At 41.4% G+C, this 20571-nt stretch overlaps 2 protein-coding genes across 2 annotated transcripts in view; both read left to right on the top strand.

Moving 5' to 3' along the window:
* Window positions 1-2783: 2783 nt before the first annotated feature.
* Window positions 2784-3674, top strand: LOC128984509 (circumsporozoite protein-like). The gene has a single exon (XM_054403840.1). The coding sequence runs from the start codon at window positions 2784-2786 to the stop codon at window positions 3672-3674; it is 891 nt and encodes a 296-aa protein (XP_054259815.1).
* Window positions 3675-17365: 13691 nt separating this feature from the next.
* Window positions 17366-20571, top strand: part of LOC128985585 (uncharacterized) — a 153805-nt gene continuing 150599 nt past the window's right edge. Inside the window, exon 1 of the mRNA XM_054405203.1 lies at window positions 17366-17387. The gene's annotated coding sequence lies outside the window, so the exon portion shown is untranslated. The remainder of the gene's footprint in view (window positions 17388-20571) is intronic.

Raw genomic sequence — 20571 nt, forward strand, 5'->3', positions numbered from 1 at the left:
TTAATTTTCCTAGCTGACATCTTGACCACTGTTCGATCTGAACTGGCACATCACAAACTGTACATCCCTTTTATACCTAAGCCGTATCTGTCCGGTCCAAGTGAGTGAGGGATGAACCAGGCATGGATAGCCATTCCATGAGTCACTCACGTATTTTTGAGGGGTTTCACGCAAAGGCTGACGAACTGAATTTCTTTATATGAATATAATCTGTCAATATTACTCCATCGTATTTTGGTCGGTATATTATATCCATTGTAACGAAAATAAAGGGTATATCGAGGTAATTTTTTAAAACTATTGTATTCTTCAAGTAAGTACCCTTTAACGAAACAGCCTTTTCTTATAGTAAGCACTTAACCAACCCTAATTTTTAACAGTTTATTTATTCGTAAAATAAAATAATTCTAATGAAACCCAATAAAGCAAGTAAACAAATATTACTATATAAAACAAATAAATTCGTATTCTTATTATAAGAAGGTTCCAACTGAATAAATGATCCTGTCCGTAGAACCGGTACACAGCTTTTTGTAACATATACCCGTAAGGTAATATACTTAATATATGTAAGCCGATTCTTTGCTTCAAAATTGTGGGCGACTGGGAAGTTGTAGAACGACGGGAGAGGGCTCAAATTAAAGGTCTCGATCTCGGGACGGCGGGAAAAATAGCGAAATTCCCTCAATTTTAACACAAAATTAGATATAACGTAAAATGTTTTCCATAAGAATAGCATTATAAACCATTTAATGCTGATTTTTGTTAATTCAATACAGCAATTCAATATCGTGATTAACCAGTAATCAATATTACATTTGGATTACTCATTTGCCAGTCAATTCTACAATGTACTATATAAAACCAGGGATAACGTTACCTATAATAATTAAGACTTTTTAGTTACATCTAAGAATGTTGAAATAAATACGTGTATTTTTAAGTAAATTAGTTAACTGTATAATAAGTATTAGAATATTATGAGATGGTTCAAATCAAAGGAATTTAACTTAGAATATATGAAAAAAATAATAAAGTGTTTTACTTATACTTTGAAGGTTATTGTGTTGAAGGAATATTTAACATGAAATAACCACATTGACTAACTAAAAAACGATTCAAGATTAAATGGGAAACTTCTTCTTCGTTTTGATTTCAAAACATATGTTAAAGATTTATTCTACACTTTTTTTTGTAAAATTACTGACATTTATATTTGAAATTTATTGTAATTTTTATTCAATATTTTGTATGAAGTGGTGGTAAGCACCTAAACCTCAACGGCTACTCTTAGAAAGCATCCTTGGAATAAAGATGAAATAAGTTTGTTCAGGTATTTATTTGTTCATTAAGTAAGCACGATGACAAGTTCCAATGGGTGTAAAAACAATATAGTTGGGCGGAGATTTTAACAAGGTTCTGCCTGTTGCAACTGTCCCGTTGCTCCAAGGAAAAACGGTTAAAATAATATAGCCTAGCATGCATGGGAGTAAAGGAAGCATCCATAAATACCTCAGTTTCTGTTAAAAACTAACCAAAAATATTCTTTTCGAAGATGCTGATAAAAAGTAATTTTGTGATTGGTTTCGATGACTAGATAATTGAACCCTAACCATTCGCAAAATAGTTAGTAATCGATGATTAGGCCCTTTTTTTATTGAATATGTTAAGTCAACCACACCTTTAGGAGGAATACCACCACGTAATCTTAAACTAGGCTAATATTAGTTTTTAAATGTTGATTAGAATCAAACAAATCCAGCGTTAAGTTTGGTCAATGGGATGTCCTTACACTAATTTTTTTTACCTTTACAAAAAGAGTGGGTTTGACCAAGAACTAATCTTATCTCAACACACCTTTTAAATCCTGTTAAGTTAATAAATGTCTTCTTTTCAGTCCGACGTTAGGTTCGACAGATTCCTGCACATCGTCCAAAATTGCGTCAAACGGTATTTTTTGCAGCTATTTCCCCTGCGATTTGATTTCTGATTAAAGAGGAGAGGGTAAGATGGCCTAATTCTTTTCTGTGTCCATTGTGGGTACTGCAGTATTAAATTTTCACCACACCATCACTGTAGGTAACTACCATAATTCAAAGGACAGTATGCATTTATTTTTTAAGACCCGTTTATTTTAATATCTCTTTTTCTTTTTGGGGAAACAATGGTATCTTCATAATAACCAGAACGATTGCATTGGAAATACTCTACTTTTCTATCAGTATTTGTCTTAGCCCCTCTCTTTTTAACAAATATTACTGTATATTCCTCTTCTACTTGATTTTTCCATTTATTGAATTCATCACTATTATTAAATTCAAGTTTTGCAGTTTGCAATGAAATGTTGTGATCGTTCTCTTTGATGGGTTTTGAAGTCATTAAAATTTGCATATACTGAGTTACAGGAGGCACACCTAAGTAAAACTGAACGTAGGCCTACCTTATCAGAAAACGCAATGTCAACGTGCACATTGTTCCAGTGTCTTTTTAAATTAAAAATTTTATTAAAATCCTTATCACATAACTCACACTTAAAAATGTTCTTGGAAGACATTATTTTTTTAGTTTTAAAAGTTAAGGCGTTGGCTTAAAATATGTCTAGACCATGGGCCTAGCCTAGAAAATCATTGCCTCATGCACAAAGCTCACATTTTAAATTTTTTCTTTTGAAATTTGGAATTTGTTTCTTTGAAGAATATTTTTGTCAGTAAATTTATACTTTGTTTATGCAATGAAAGTGAATGCTTTGACTTACCATTCAAATTTCTAGCTCAACCACTTCTATGTCATTATCCAGTGCCGCTAACAGTACCGCTAATGCTGCAGCTAACACTGCCAATGCCGGAGCTGCAGCTAACACTGCCGGTGCCGGAGCTGCAGCTAGCACTGCTGTTGCCGGAGCTGCAGCTAACACTGCCAATGCCGGAGCTGCAGCTAGCACTGCTGGTGCCGGAGCTGCAGCTAACACTGCCAATGCCGGAGCTGCAGCTAACACTGCCAATGCCGGAGCTGCAGCTAACACTGCCGGTGCCGGAGCTGCAGCTAACACTGCCGGTGCCGGAGCTGTAGCTAACACTGCTGGTGCCGGTGCTGCAGCTAACACTGCCGGTGCCGGAGCTGCAGCTAACACTGCTGGTGCCGGGGCTGCAGCTAACACTGCCAATGCCGGAGCTCCAGCTAACACTGCCGGAGCCGGAGATGCAGATTACTCTGCCTATGCCGGAGCTGCAGCTAACACTGCCAATGCCGGAGCTGCAGCTAACACTGCCAATGCCGGAGCTCCAGCTAACACTGCCAATTCCGGAGCTGCAGCTAGCACTGCTGGTGCCGGAGCTGCAGCTAACACTGCCAATGCCGGAGCTGCAGCTAGCACTGCCGGTGCCGGAGCTGCAGCTAACACTGCTGGTGCCGGAGCTGCAGCTAACACTGCCAATGCCGGAGCTCCAGCTAACACTGCCGGTGCCGGAGATGCAGATTACACTGCCTATGCCGGAGCTGCAGCTAACACTGCCAATGCCGGAGCTCCAGCTAACACTGCCAATTCCGGAGCTGCAGCTAGCATTGCTGGTGCCGGAGCTGCAGCTAACACTGCCAATGCCGGAGCTCCAGCTAACACTGCCGGTGCCGGAGCTGCAGGTAGCACTGACGTACCAATGAAAGCCCAAACAATCTGATGCGCATAGTTGAATCTTAGTTTCAGCTGGTTATAAAAAGATTCCTGATCGTTATTTGTCCGTCGGGGTTCCCCAAAAACGGACAGGTGGAGACCGCCATCACCTGAACAAAACATTTTCTATGCATATCCCAACTACATTCTCAAGCATCTTCTCCCAATTTCTGGGTTCTTTTATCTCCTTTACATTGTATCCGACTATTGTGTAATTTACATGGGCTACTGCATGTTTCACGCTGGCCAGCATATTGCTGCTTCCTGGGATTATAGGCAAGCACTTTTCACCGGGGTGTAATGCATTCAGAAGCAGCCTGGCCTGCTTGCACAACATCACCTTGGACTCAAGGCTTAGTTCTTTCAATAAGTCCAACTTGGATATTGTGAAACTAGTCAGTATCTTAGAGGGGAGGGTGTAGTCAGGAAATAGTGCTTCAATTACAGCTGGAGTTTTAAGTTCCCTGGGGATCTCTGCAATGGGTGTTCTTGTCCTTACAACTTTCCTCTCCAGGACAGTGGGCCCCCATTTTATCCTAGATTCCTCCCACCTTATAATATAATATTTGTCCCTCTCTTCTCTTGCTTGTTTACTCAGTATGTCAATTACAGCAATTTGTTTTGTGCTAGGGGTCTCTGCATTTTCTATGAACCAGTCTATTGTTTCTAGCCTGGCTAGCACTCTTCGATCCTTGTAGTAGTCTTCTTTCTGAGATTGGTTCGGGGGGAAGTACCTGCTTAAGATATTAAATGATCGGGCTGAGTCTTTATCAAGGGACAAGGGGTACTTAGTTCCCATTAGAGACATCGCTGTGGAGAGAGGGTTTGGATCCTTGGTGCATCTTGACGCTCTTTCTTTGGTTTTGAGGTTCATCATTTTCTGTGTTCTCAATATGTTTATTGTCTCTTCTTTGCATCTTAGTATTTTTCTAACTGAGTTCATCAACATCTTCTTTGTGTGATCATTCTTTTCTTCGTTTGTTGCCATACTTTTAGATTCAGAAAGGACTGGTTCTTAAATGCCTCATGAAATTGCACATATTCGCCCTAATTACTCATGTAACTGCGATACCAGTACTGTACCTCTCCTTGCAAATACTTTAAGATAGTTAACTTTTTTACTTCCCATGAGTCTATCGACTTTTCATTATACTCTTCAGTAAATTTTAAAAAGTACATAGGATGGATTAACCTTTCCCTACTATTAAAAGGTACTAACAACATTTCCGCCAACTTTTGGTTACTATCAGTGCTACAACTTAGCTTACGTTCTAGGCCTAAGTTTATTTCGGGATTAAACTGACTAAACTTCTTTTCAACCTCTTCAAACTTGGAACTAAAACTTGACTTGAGTTCATTTATTTCTACAACGTTCTGGCCTACTTTACCAACACAATCTTTGACTGACTCTACAACTTTATTTATCTTAATATCTTGTTCATCATCAAATTCTTTAAACTTAGAATTAACCATACGCTTATGCACATTTGATTCTTCAGTCAAATCATTACCTGACTTTTGAATGTTTTCCTTTTGTAGTTCTATTTCTTTATCTCATTTGTCCTGAACGTTACCTATCATTTCAGTTAAATTTATTTTGTTAGTGTTCATTTCCTGTTGTAAAATTACAGTTTTTTCTTCTACATTAGACATGAATTTTCTCAAATCAAGAACAACACTCTCTAACCTATTTTCTAATCTTTCATTACTTAATTTTACTTCTATCATTTTACTGTCAAGATCTGTTAACCTACTTTTTATCCGTTGAAGAATGGACAAAACAAATGTATTATCTAAGCCTACTGAATCTCTTACAGTTAAGCCTACATCTATTTTCTTATATTGTGGCTCTTCACCCCTCGCCATATCATATTATTTTTGTTTGCCATTATTTAATTAATTTTTCCCTTTAAATTCATTTGACCCCACTACAAGGTTTACTATTTCTAGGAGGTAGATTCTTTGCTCCAGTATTCCTTCTTGTAAATTTACTTTCAATCTCCTTCTCGGGTTCAGGAGGGTATACTCTGATCCAAAGCAGGTTTTTTATCTTTGACCTTTTAGGCCTAGGGCTACTGATATTTGCACCAGTATCATGCGAACTATAACTAGGTTGACTTACACTAGGCCTACTATTTACAATATTTACAGGATCAGGATTATCAGGACCGTCGTCATATTCTCTGTTAGAAGTTTCCAACTCTTCGAAATCATCACCACCACCACTTGAGAAATCAAGTAATCTTCCAAGTAAAAACCATAAGCCTAATGTCGGATTCATGTTGTCCTAAATCGAAGTCATTTTCAAAATAATCATCACCTTCACTGTCACTTATTTCACCAGATAAAAGTTCCCTAATGTCACTAGATCGGAGATCTTCTGCCATTTTTATCACTATTACAACTCACAACACAGTTCATCAACAAAGGTACGCCATTTGCAGCGCCAGCTGACAGTGTAAACAACATATACTAATATAAATATCGTAAGAAACGGCACTTCCAAATAGTCGGCATGTAGCCTAATGTCCGCAGAACAGTTAGGTATAAGTATCAAGCGTCATCGATCGATCGTACGCCTGTATATTGAACGAAAATGATTGCCTGCAAAGCCATTTGACACTCGGAGACAAATTTTAATTTATGCCCTTGGCTTTCGTTACAGACTTTTATTAAAGAATGCCCGTGTACCGGTGTAAACTTAATTGGAATCAAGGATTCTAATCACATAATTAAAAACAAGACTTTTATAACAGCAGAAAGTCAAATTTTTATTGTAAACCGGGTTGGGAGTGTGATTGTGTTAGGACGAATACACATTTCATCTATATTTTATAAACGCTAACCTTAACTAAGCATTTTTAATAGTTATTAAAAACAAATTTGTAACAAGTTCAGAAGTAAGGAGTTTACGAAGGATCCAGAGAAAGAACGATCAATGTCCAAAATTTTAGATTTTAGGCCTACAGGAAACACTTTTTAAAGTTAATAACCAAATCATTCCTTTTTACAATTAGGTTAGTTGTTTTTTATAACTATTATTACATTATAGAACTTATTGTTAATAATTTTGCTTGGACATATATACAGTAGTCGCAGCTAGTCTGGGCGCGCGGACCCTTGTGTACTAACCGTCCCCCACGCCAAAGCCATGAAGACAGAGCTGAGGCACTGAACAGCCCCAGAGAGCCGTGTGGGCCAGATGTTTTTGGAAATGGGCAATAAACACTCCTCTCTACACCCCCCGCCATAGCGCGGCCGCGCGCCCAGACTAGCTGCGACTACTGTACAGGGAGCGGCAGAAATATCTGACGGTTTTCAAAATACAGTCCGGCAGCTGTGTGGAGGGGGGTGGTGGGGAGCGGCTCATTCTCAAGGCCAAGTGACCCCATTTCAGTTGCCACTAGTGATGGGACAACCGATTGAATTTAACAACCGATTGATCAATCGGTTGTTTTTCTGTTCTGTCGGTTTTTTCAGTTGAATGAAACACCGAATGAAAACAGTTGCGTACATACTATTCGGACTGATGACTGTTTCCAGTCTCTTAAAACACCGAATGAAACCAGTTGAAAGCATAGTATTAGACTAAATGAATGTTTTAGGCTCTAATAACCTCTGATTCAAACATTCGTTTGCGTCTTCCAACAAATATGAACTTTCGGTTCTTATAATTCATTAAATGACTTTTAAAAATGGTTATTTTTTATCATTGGCATTAATAAAATTATTGGTGATATTCTTTGCCAAATATTTTTTTGTTAAATCAGTTATTGGTATTAAAAAAAACTATGCAGTGACATAATGCTGTGCACAAGTTCATAAAAGTTTTAAAATTATATCTGTATACTTAATGGTTTGAAATAATACCATATTAAGCTATAGAAATGTTTTATTTTATACAAATAAAATATGCTTGTCCAAATAAAATTACTTAAACTCAAACAAATACAATTAGGTAAATGTAATGGCTTTGCTTTCCTAATAAATGAAACAAATTATAGAGAGAATTGTTTAACATAAAAAAATATGTAATATTATTGGTTTAAAGGTTACATGTTTTGTTTGATACGGTTTACTTGTCAACAAACTTTTGATTTGCGTTTAAGAAGACCATACGTTCTACATGTTTTGCGGTCAGTATATTTCTTCTTTCAGTGCACACTTGCCCGGCCTTCGAAAACACCCTTTCAGACGGGACGGATGTTGCGGGAACACACACATATTTTAAAGCAGCTTCAGTAAGGTGTGGCATCGTGTCTTCGGGTTTTTCCAAAATTCAAGAGGGTCTGGCTTAGGTTTTGCATCGATGTCGAGCAGTGGTTTTGTCAGATAGAGTGACATATCCTCCTTTACTTTGTTAGGACTGTTCCTTTGAGTCGTTGACAGATTTTTACTTCTCTGTTCTTCAAAGAAGCTCCAAATCGCTTTCCTTTTTTTTCTTTTCAGGGACTTCATCAGCTGGTTGTATGGTAGTTCCAAAGGCAACCAAGACTTCTCCATCTTGGTTTTCAGAAATTTCCTGGATAAGCTGGTTGACGGCATTCGTTGCGTTTTCGGCAAATCCAAATCCATATTTTTTAAACCGAGGGTCTAAAATTGTGGATTTTCCATGTCAGTCAGAAGCTGGGTCAGCTCGTGGCGTTTGTCGGCAAGCCCGTCGGTATTCCACGTGAGGATACGGAGTCTACGCATGCTGTTGGGGCAACTGGTCAACAAGTCGCTTAACGACGGCCAACATGCTCCTCAGCGTGTAGATGAGTTGAGCCAGCTCAGACTGCTGCGACGGGCTCTTGGACAACTGGGTCGGGGTTGAGGCCGGCTCGATAGGCTGGGCCGCGGGGCATGACTGCTGGGCTGCCGGGCAGGGCCGCTTTGCTGGTGAGGAGGGACCTCCAGACGAGCGCGGGGGGTTCGCCTCACGCGGGGATTTCGGGTCTCTGCCACAGAGAAGGTTGGCTCAACAGGAGGGGTAGGAGTTCGAGGCCTTGGGCCGGAAGCTCTGCCGCGGTTGGTCGGGTTGCGAGGAGCCCATTGACGCCTTCTCCGCTGGGTTTGGAAGCCCTCGTCGTCAACTTTGGGAGCTGGAGACGCCTCGTCCTCCACGGGTTCAGGTGCCGGCGGGACGACCGGGCGCGGTTGACGGCCCGTCGGTGCCGTACCCGACTTCGCCGCTGCCGCGTAGGAAGATCGCTGCTGCGTCTTGAAACAGGAGCAGCCCCTGTAGTTTGCTGTGTGGGCCTCCCCACAGTTGCAGCATTCCGCCTGGGTTGCTGGTTCCTTGGGGCACTCGGTAGCTGGATGGCTGTCCGCGCAACGGACACAGTGGACCTGGCTGTGGCACTGGCCCGATCCACGGCCGAAGCCCTGGCAACGGTGGCACTGGATAAAGGGCCACTGGGTCGCTTGTACTGCCGCACCTCCACCTTGCAGTAGAAAGCTTTCCGAATGTCAGTTGTTCGTAAAACGTTACCCTACTTTTTTGCTGCAGGACACCACACTGTTTTTTCCACTGTCAGCTGTTTTTTTCATCTAGAGGTCGGAATAGGTACTTAGATGCATTTCCAATTTCTAAAAGTTTTTTATCTGACATTTCAAGTCATAAGTAACAAAAAACTTTTTTTTCAGATGTTGATTTACATGAAGGGCACTCTGGAATGTTTTGATAATAATTGGCTATCAAAATATACCTGAGTGACTGGGTGCTACTGGGTGGTCAATAGTGCGGACGCTTCCATCCTTGATTAGAAGTTGCTCCTCATCTCTAATTAGTTCCGATCTTCGCTGATCGTGTCATTCTCTTCCGCGCCCCGCTCCCAGATCCGTCACTGACGTCTCCGTTGCGATTTGCTCTGTCTGTGTACAAGCAGTCGTACACTCCACAATCTACGCTACCCGTGGGCTGTTGCATGCATGGGGCCTTTTCCATAAGAGCCCATTCTGGGGAGCGGAAATTCCGCCGAAAAACCTGGCCCAGCCGCTCCAAGTAGCACAAAATATCCTGGAGGATGGTTGGCCAAGCTCTCCCTAATGAGTCGAATTCCTGTAACCTGTAAGTTTTTGCTTCGGCCATGCCACGATTAAAACCCAATGGTTTTCTTCAGGGATGTGGACAGAAAAGAATATTATGTCACGGTTAAATATATTTGTTCCCCGATGCCAGTTCTCAACCCTGGGGAACCCACCCTGTTTGTACGCAACGTACAGGAAGGTGTCGAAAGCCCAAACCCTAAATTGATCGGGCAGGAGTAAACTTCTCCGTTCAATTAATCTGAGATAGACTGCAATAGCCTGGTCGTCAACCATTTAGTTTCTTCCGAGAAGTGATTTATAGGATTATTGATTGAGGGTCATCGGTCCCTGAATTTCTTCTAGTGCCATCCCTTTTTCAGTTGTGATTTTTAAGATAGAATTTTTTTCTCGTTCCGCCGGTCACCCTTGCAACCAAAAGCCATGCAACGTGCAGATACAAATTTAGTACAATAATTAACACAAATTGTTACAATACTATGTGGTCACAATTGAAGATGAGAAAGTCAAAGTGTTAGCCCATGTGTATGTTTGTAATTTAGTCAATAAAGGGTTTCAAGCCTTTCGCGTGTGCCGTGATGGTCGTGATTCCGTCTTTGTCAAACCTTGAATTCCTGTAAATTCTGATCCCAGGTTTATTGGTCATCTCGTACATACTGCGAAATAATCGTTTTTAGTACACGATTATATCATTCTGTAGGATTAGATTGAGGGCTGTAAGGGGCTGTATATTCCAATTTAATATTCCATTCATCTGCCATTTGTTTGAAATTGTTAGCTGTAAATTGAGTGCCATTGTCGCATCGTAGAATTTCGGGAGCTCCATATCTTAATAAAATAATCTTTAAACTTTTCAAATACTTGTTTAGCAGTTGCGGATTTCAACGGAGTAACTTCAACCCATTTTGAAATATTATCCTGGATAACCAATGCAAATTTTTTTCCCTTTTTAGATCGGGGTAATGGTCCTATTATGTCGGTGGTAACCATGTACCAAGGTCCTAGCGGTCTCCTTAACATAATTTTCCCTGCTGGTTTCTTCTGTTCTACTTTAAATCGGAAGAGGTGGTGGTATAAGAGCTGGCAAGTCATTGCCATTTTGTACAATAGCTATGTCTTCATCCTCCTCATGTTTACCAGCGTTTTCCTCTGGGGTGAACGGCATGGCTGACCCTCCTTAAGAATTCCCCCACACTGTACCTTCGTGCCACGAGGAGAGTGGTGGGCTGTGCGATTCTCCGATCATTTGCGAAGGACGCAGAGGGAAGTGTGTCGTTCGCCACGCCGTTTTCATATGTCGCTAGTTCCTGAACATATACGTGCTCAATGTGTTTGATACCTTCTGTGGAAACACAGCACAGTTTGAAGATTGATTTAGATGTGCTTAAAGGAAGGATCCGCCAGACGCAAGGGCAGAATAGTGACTAAAGACAATGTGTAAAGTAGAGCTGTTGTACACGATTGTGTGCCAGACGAAGCCTATCTTGATGTAAAAGTGTCGATGTTTTCAGCAAAAACCCGGACTCGAGAGGACAATGTAACTGTATTGTACACCGTATGTAACCGATGTACATACATAGCATTCTTGACTAGTTTGTTGGAATAAACAGCCATTAAAATAAAGAAAGTTGAAATCAATTGTTTTTACTGTGCAATTTGCAAATTGTGTATTTTCAAGTAAATTAGTTAAACGTATGATAAATAGTAGAATCATAAAATATGGTTCAAGTCAATGGAATTGAACTAATGGCTGGAAAAATAATTAAGTTTGTTCTTCTAATTTTAAGTTTTTTGTTGTGTTGAAGAAATGTTTGATATGAAATAACCACATCTATATAATTAATACGCTACATGAAACTTTGTCGGTTGAACTCCTCCGCCATTTCTTAACCGATTTTATCCATTGACGTCTCATTGAAAAGAGCGTGTCTTGTAGATTTGCAAACTGGCCTTAAATTATTGAAAAGGTCCCTTGGGCTCTGCCCCAGTGGCTTTGGAAGTTCCCACGTTATCCTTATGAAGAACATATTTGTTCTACATGAGGATGATGAGGTCTTCCACGATTCTCAGGGTTCCTTGGTCCCCGCCGACGGCGTCGCCTCTGTTGCTGGAAATCTTCTTTATCCTCGAGGGGTGGTTGGATGTGTGTCGGCTCCGTGTCAGTTTTTCTGGCGGCTACAGCTGCGTAGGAGTGGTTTTGCTCCTTGAAGGTCGGGCATCCCCTGTAGTTGGCCGTATGCTGTCCACCACAGTTGATGCAGGTTGCAGCTGCCGTGTGTTCTTCGATGCAGAGAGTGCCGGGATGGGATCTTCCACAGCGAACACAGCGGTGATCTCTGTAGCAGTGGCTGGATCCATTACCAAAGCCCTGGCAGCGATGGCATAGGATGGGGCCCTTGGGATGGGTGTATTGTCTGACTTCTATTTTACAACAGAAGGCACTGGTGGTGTTGTAGACTTCTGCAGGTGGTCTTTTCTCATCTTGTCTGCGCAGAGTTAGCAGCCAAAGGTTGGTACGACGGCCTCCTCGGGTTTTGAGGGGTCTTGATTCCACATTGGAGAAGCCCATCTCTTGGAACTCTTTCGAGACCTCAGTCCCGCTGAGTGTGGAAGGTAGCCCCTTGACGACTACCTTCAGAAGTCTTTCGTTCTTGAGAGCAAAAGTGTGGAAGGGCATGCTGTTGTCCTGTAGATATCGTTGAAAGCTCTGAAGTGAGCCTGGGTCGAGGTTTGGAGACGGAGGTTTCGGGCCGAGCAGTTGGCCCTGAGATCTCCATTGACAAGTTGCTGAAGAGCAATCGAGTGCCTTGCCCAGCCTTTGGGTAGATCTAGTAGGATAGGCGGAGGCTTAGGCTCCCTGGGTGTAGAGTCCAAACTGTCAGGTGATGAAGCTGCTGCCAATCCTTGGTCTTCTCTACTGGTCTTCGGTCCCAAATGAGCACAAGGTGGTAAAATCTTCCGTTTCCCGAGTGCAGTTGTTCCGTGGCCTTGATTAAGGCCGTTTTTTGAGGCCGACTGGCAAGGATTCCCCTGGCACCTGGTCCCCTCGCCGCCAGTAGCCAAGTCCGGGCCTCCGTCAGGATTGGCAGTGGCGCACCGCATTTGAGTACCCGCTTGGGTTACCGCAGCAGCGGTCTTCCCCCAGGCCCTGAACTCCTTCCCTCGAGAGGGATGTCCTGGGGGGATGGAGTTGCTGGGCAGGGCTGCTTCAAGTCCAAGCTCCATGTCCGTAGCATCGTCAGGTGGCCGGGCGCTGAACTCAAAGGCCACGGCTGACCGCAGGTCTGCTTAAGGCGATCGCTATTGGTGATCGGGCGTAGAGCATCGAACTCAACGTTATGGCGCTCGATTGCGTGCGGGCAGTTCACTTGGCCCAGGACTTCGGCGCAGTTGGGCGAAGAAGAATCGGATTCGGGCGGCAACTGCGCTGCGTTGTCGTGGCCTTGATTAAGGCCGTTTTCGACTGGCTGCACTCTCTGTAGAAGCTCCGCCAGCGGAGCAGGCAGCTGGGCAGTCTCGGAATTCCTGTTGATCTCCGGGAATAGAGGCGGCTGAGGGCTGACGCTCTGTCCCTCTGTAGTCTGCGTTGATCGGCATCGCAGGTGGCTGTTGCACTGTCCCTGCGGTGTCGGTTGTCAGCTGACGGGGCGGCCGACGCTCTGTCCCTCCGGAATCGTTGATCTGCGATGTCATCAGTAGAGGAGCACGATGTTCACTCTATGAAGTCTAGCAGTTGAGTGTGCCAAAGCTGCGATTTGGAGCCCTATGAGATTGTTGAGTTATAAGCTATAGAACCTAAATACATCTTATTGTAACTTTATTGGAATTTTTATTATCGATCTTAAGTAAATTTATATTTATAAAATCCATTAATAAAGTGGAGTAGGTTGCACTCCTTTTCATGATGGGTGTCCTTTTTGAAAAAAAAAAAAAACGTAAAGTACCCTATAAAAGAAACCAACATAGAGTTAACTAATAGCTGATACATTACATTTCTATTGTTGCGTATTGATGATTTAATATATGCTTGTGAGTTGAACAAGGTTTTACCAATGGTACATTTTGAAAAGAACTGAATATTGGTAAATTCACAAGACAAATGATTTGAGAGCTGATGTTTTTTATACAAACGATAGTTGGGGTTTTGATTTTAAGGGTTTGCCAAAATTAACACTTTAGGTTTCCTATCAATATGGTTATTACTTTCAATTCTAGATTGTAATACGCGCAGACCATTAACGTACTTTAACGTATTATCAATCTGCATGTTTATTTGTTGGGTCCTACGAATTAGTTTTAGTATCAGCCCATTATTATTTTCAAAACTGAAAGCTGATGTTGCCCATAAGGGACCTCATCGTTCAACACTAAGTGGCAGATGACTAAGCTGGTGGACATTAAACGTTAATTGTTCTTTGCTATACAAATCTTCTACACTGCTACAAAACATTCCTAGGAGCACGGTTCAAAGCTCAATTTCAAGTTTGGAGATTTTTTATTGCAGCAGCGTGAAAATGGAGAACACTAGAAGAATCCGGTGGTTGAAATATTTTTGTGGTAGTACCTGAGAAATTGCTGGGGCTAAATAAAACGAAAGCCAGGCCCGATGCTCAGAGTCTTTCCAATATTTCCTCAGTTCCACACTGCGCGGCCTCCTGTTAATTTCTAATGGAGGTTTCACTTTGGACAATGAATTATCCTGTTGAACCTTTTTACTGGAGAGGAACAATGGGTTTCCTTTGTTGGCTGGGTTTAACCAAAGGAATAGGAATTGCCTTATCTCTTCCAAAAGGACACAGTGCATGTAGTCAGGAACAAAAGCACATAAAACACATTGCTGATTATTGACGGCCCTTTTACCCCTTTAACTACCTTGCCACTATCAACTGCTTCCTGGCCACTTTCCAAAATAGATTGTATGTCCTCAACAAAGAATCTTCTTATCTTTAAATTCTAGATGTGCCTTGGCCACAGGGAATGACTTCCCCTTTATTTTCACACATACATCCATATTCACAACTAAATTGGTGGAAGTTTCCAACGAAAGCTCTCGCTACTGCATCTAAACACGCAATTGGTGCAAAACCTTTGAACAGTCAACCTTCATGGTGTTTGGCACACAACATTAAAAACCGAAACTTTGACGCTGCTGAAGGTATTCTGTGAATGGTTTCTTTTAATTTGCAACCATGCCTTTTTGACTTTGCCAAATACACCTACATCCAGCGGCTGCAGTTTGTCCGAACTGTGAGCGGGAAGAGACAAGATGTGAACGTTGTTCTTTATAGCCATTGCACTTACTCGGTATTGTATGTGGCTCTTGTGTCCATAATAGACTATAAGAATTGGTTTGAGCCAGTCCGTTGTCCACTCCATGAGCTTCTTAAAATAGTGGATAAATATCCTGAACCTTTAGGACCGTTTACACACCATGAAGTGTAGAGATTCTTGCTCTTATAAATAATGAGAGGCGGGATCAAATGACCATTAGCTGCCACTGTTTCTACTACACTTTTTTGAGGAATCAGTTGTTTGCGTCCCGCTCCTTGAATGTTGTCTTGTGTTTTCCTTTTCAAACGGTTTCTTAGGGTACTTTCTGCTATACCAAAGGTTTTTGAAGCACTATAATAGAGTCACCTTTTTTAATCCTCTCCATTGCACAATTAAGTTTATCAAGATCATACTTAGGTTGAGTCTTTCTTTAATAGTTTCTAGGCATCTTGAAACCCTTACTATAGCTTTTAATTAGTTCATTACACACACTTATCAACACAATTGTTTGCACACAACCTGTAAACAACACATAAATATTAACATAACCTCTAAAGCTCTGAATAAACAAATAGTATGGCCACCTTATTTTAGACCCCCCCCAATTTCCCACATAGGGGTAATTGGGTGGTAGTGGTGAAATACCAAAACAAAAACTCTAGTGTGAATTATATTCACAAAATATTATTATTATTGACTTTTTTAATTAAATTAGGCCAAGGAAACAGTATTAGCTCAGTTTTAAAATTTACCACCCAATTTCCCATAAGGGGGTAATTGGGTGGTAACACTTTTGAAAAAAAAACACAAAATAAATTAGAAGTAGTTTTATTATGAAAATAAGTATTGGGCATGTTTAGTTAATAAATGTCTTCTTTTCAGTCCGACTTTAGGTTCGACAGATTCCTGCACATCGTCCAAAATTGCGTCAAACGGTATTTATTGCAGCTATTTCCCCTGCGATTTGATTTCTGATTAAAGAGGTGTAACGTGGCGTTTTTCCCGCACGGAATATATGCGCTATTCCGTAGTTAAAGCGGGAAAGACGTCACCAACTCTCGCCAGCGGATCGCTCAAGTCGGCGTGCTGGGAAGTTTCCAGGGTTCAGATAAGAATAATTTATTTAATTAACTCAACAACCTAGCACAGGTACAGATTTGTATTTACGCAAAAATGTAGTGTGAATCAGGTGTGAACTCGGTACCGGTAACCAACAACGCTACTGTACCATCATCATCGTTCACACCTGGGAACTGCTAATTAAATTAAATTTAAAAAATAATGAAAACCCGTTAAATGAAATTTTGAAACAATTTAATGTTGCAGTTTCGTCAACCTCAACACTTAAGAATATTACTTCTGAATATACTTAGCGTGCTCCACCCGACCTCGTGTTTGCACGACCTGCAGAGACGGGTTCAACTTTGCCCGCTTTGCCGCAGCAGTTCAACACCTACTGAATATCCCGGCAAAATATTCGCTTAAACCCCGTCACCCTCAATCTATATTATAAACACACTATTAAACGATGTATTTATACGTATTGAATCTTTAACAAATCCCGTGCGAGTCCTAGCATACGCTATCACACAGTCTTCAACAGGTTCTAACACCCAATAAAGTATTCTAGCCAAACTAATAAAGTGAGGGTTTATCGCTAAATAATAAAAAATAATACTACACACTATTAAGATAAAGCCGGTGAATTACCTGTATACTCCAGGGATCTTCACTCACCCACTCTTGGCACTACGTAAATTTGCTTTAGCGGCAAAATCACTACTTAACTACTGAACACTAAGTAACGTCCTAACGCTGGAAATCGCAGAATTAGAATGTCGTCGCATCCCTAGCCCACAAGGGATCTTCCCTACTTCCCCCTCCCTAACCCCTTAGGGATGGGGAATCAGCTGATTCACTTCCCAGCTGATCGGTGACGTCACGAGTTCAAAATTGGCGCTGTCACAACACAACGCCAAGACAGCCGACTAGTGGTACAGGTTATGTTGTTACTGTTGTTATTCACCTGCGCCGACTGTGAAATTATACTGCGGAACTTTAATATCGTCTCTGGTTTAAACAAAAAGTATAATTTCCACCCGTGACGTGTAGCTTAGTGTGCGACAAAGTGTATGCATGTTATGTAGTGATATTGTATTGGTGATCGCGGTTCACCACCCTAGCCTAACCAACAACTTTGACCGTACTTCCCAAAGGTGTATATTAGGCATGGGGGTTACACGGAAACGGTTTATCACTCGTTTTGTACACAACGATGCAATACTGTGACTTGTGAATCTCAAAAATAGTGTCTTTAGTGATTTTGCCAAAAGTGAGGTTATCCCTACTTCAACCCTAGGATAGGCCTAGAACAGCCTATTTACCTTGCCATGATAGGTTTACCACTATCACCAACCAGGTATGGAATAGGCCTACTGATAATTAAATAATAAATATAAAAACTTAACCCCTCTATAATTTTGACCCATTACAGAGGAGAGGGTAAGATGGCCTCATTCTTTTCTGTGTCCAATGTGGGTACTGCAGTATTCAATTTTCACCACACCATCACTGTAGGTAACTACCATAATTCTAAAGGACAGTATGCATTTATTTTTTAAGACCCGTTTATTTTAATATCTCTTTTTCTTTTTGGGGAAACAATGGTATCTTCATAATAACCAGAACGATTGCATTGGAAATACTCTACTTTTCTATCAGTATTTGTCTTAGCCCCTCTCTTTTTAACAAATAGCACTGTATCTTCCTCTTTGACTTGAGTTTTCCATTGATTGAATTCATCACTATTATTAAATTAAAGTTTTGTAGTTTGCAATGAAATGTTATGATCGTTTTCTTTGATGGGTTTTGAAGTCATTAAAATTTGCATATACTGAGTTACAGGAGGCACACCTAAGTAAAACTGAACGTAGGCCTACCTTATCGGAAAACGCAATGTCAACGTGCACATTGTTCCAGTGTCTTTTTAAATTAAACCTTTTATTAAAATCCTTATCACATAACTCACACTTAAAAATGTTCTTGGAAGACCTTATTTTTTTAGTTTTAAAAGTTAAGGCGTTGGCTTAAAATAGGTCTAGACCATGGGCCTAGCCTAGAAAATCATTGCCTCATGCACAAAGCTCACATTTTATAATGTTCTTTGAAGAATATTTTTCTCTGTAAATTTATACTTTGTTTATGCAATGAAAGTGAATGCTTTGACTTACCATTCAAATTTCTAGTTCAACCACTTCTATGTCATTATCCAGTGCCGGAGCTGCAGCTAACACTGCCAATGCCGGAGCTGCAGCTAACACTGCCAATGCCGGAGCTGCAGCTAACACTGCCGGTGCCGGTGCTGCAGCTAACACTGCCGGTGCCGGAGCTGCAGCTAGCACTACTGTTGCCGGAGCTGCAGCTAACACTGCCGGTGCCGGAGCTGCAGATTACACTGCCTATGCCGGAGCTGCAGCTAACACTGCCAATGCCGGAGCTGCAGCTAACACTGCCGGTGCCGCAGCTGCAGCTAACACTGCCGGTGCCGGAGCTGCAGCTAGCACTGCTGTTGCCGGAGCTGCAGCTAACACTGCCAGTGCCGGAGCTGCAGCTAGCACTGCCAATGCCGGAGCTGCAGCTAACACTGCCGGTGCCGGAGCTGCAGCTAACACTTCCGGTGCCGGAGCTGCAGCTAGCACTGCCGGTGCCGGAGCTGCAGCTAACACTGCCGGTGCCGGAGCTGCAGCTAACACTGCCTATGCCGGAGCTGCAGCTAACACTGCCAATGCCGGAGCTCCAGCTAACACTGCCGGTGCCGGAGCTGCAGCTAGCACTGACGTACCAATGAAAGCCCAAACAATCTGATGCGCATGGTTGAATCTTAGTTTCAGCTGGTTATAAAAAGATTCCTGATCGTTATTTGTCCGTCGGGGTTTCCCATAAACGGACAGGTGGAGACCGCCATCACCTGAACAAAACATTTTCTATGCATATCCCAACTTCATTCTCAAGCATCTTCACCCAAAGCTCTTTAACTCCACTCTCTTTTATCTCCTTTACATTGTATCCGACTATTGCGTAATTTACATGGGCTACTGCATGTTTCAAGCTGGCCAGCATATTGCTGCTTCCTGGGATTATAGGCAAGCACTTTTCACCGGGGTCTAATGCATTTAGAAGCAGCCTGGCCTGCTTGCACAACATCACCTTGGACTCAAGGCTTAGTTCTTTCAATATGTCCAACTTGGATATTGTGAAACTAGTCAGTATCTTAGAGGGGAGGGTGTAGTCAGGAAATAGTGCTTCAATTACAGCTGAAGTTCTCAGTTCCCTGGGGATCTCTGCAATGGGTGTTCTTGTCCTTACAACTTTCCTCTCCAGGACAGTGGGCCCCCATTTTATCCTAGATTCCTCCCACCTCATATTATAATATTTGTCCCTCTCTTCTCTTGCTTGTTTACTCAGTATGTCAATTACAGCAATTTGTTGTGTGCTAGGGGTCTCTGCATTTTCTATGAACCAGTCTATTGTCTCTAGCCTGGCTAGCACTCTTCGATGCTTGTGGTAGTCTTCTTTCTGAGATGAGGTTCGGGGGGAAGTGCCTGCTTGGGATATTAAATGATCGGGCTGAGTCTTTATCAAGGGACAAGGGGTACTTAGTTCCCATTAGAGACATCGCTGTGGAGAGAGGGTTTGGATCCTTGGTGCATCTTGACGCTCTTTCTATGGTTTTGAGGTTCATCATTTTCTGTGTTCTCAATATGTTTATTGTCTCTTCTTTGCATCTTAGTATCTTTCTAACTGAGTTCATCAACATCTTCTTTGTGTGATCATTCTCTTCTTCTTTTGTTGCCATACTTAGATTCAGAAAAGACTGGTTCTTAAATGCCTCATGAAATTGCACATATTCGCCCTAATTACTCATGTAACTGCGATACCAGTACTGTAGCTCCCCTAGCAAATACTTTAAGATAGTTAACTTTTTTACTTCCCATGAGTCTATCGACTTTTCATTATACTCTTCAGTAAATTTTAAAAAGTACATAGGATGGATTAACCTTTCCCTACTATTAAAAGGTACTAACATCATTTTCGCCAACTTTTGGTTACTATCAGTGCTACAACTTAGCTTACGTTCTAGGCCTAAGTTTATTTCGGGATTAAACTGACTAAACTTCTTTTCAACCTCTTCAAACTTGGAACTAAAACTTGACTTGAGTTCATTTATTTCTACAACGTTCTGGCCTACTTTACCAACACAATCTTTGACTGACTCTACAACTTTATTTATCTTAATATCTTGTTCATCATCAAATTCTTTAAACTTAGAATTAACCATACGCTTATGCACATTTGATTCTTCAGTCAAATCATTACCTGACTTTTGAAAGTTTTCATTTTGTAGTTCTATTTCTTTATCACATTTGTCCTGAACGTTACCTATCATTTCAGTTAAATTTATTTTGTTAGTGTTCATTTCCTGTTGTAAAATTACAGTTTTTTCTTCTTTATTTGATATGTATTTTCTCAAATCAAGAACAACACTCTCTAACCTATTTTCTAATCTTTCATTACTTAATTTTACTTCTCTCATTTTACTGTCA

The sequence above is a fragment of the Macrosteles quadrilineatus genome, unplaced genomic scaffold, assembly GCF_028750875.1.
Source record: "Macrosteles quadrilineatus isolate MER2022 unplaced genomic scaffold, UCM_ALF_1.0 Scaffold_2__2_contigs__length_208266976, whole genome shotgun sequence".
NCBI classification, from domain to species: domain Eukaryota; kingdom Metazoa; phylum Arthropoda; class Insecta; order Hemiptera; family Cicadellidae; genus Macrosteles; species Macrosteles quadrilineatus.

Excerpts from the sequence above, each read along its gene's own strand:
- LOC128984509 (XM_054403840.1), top strand. The coding sequence starts at position 2,784 with ATGTCATTATCCAGTGCCGCTAACAGTACCGCTAATGCTGCAGCTAAC.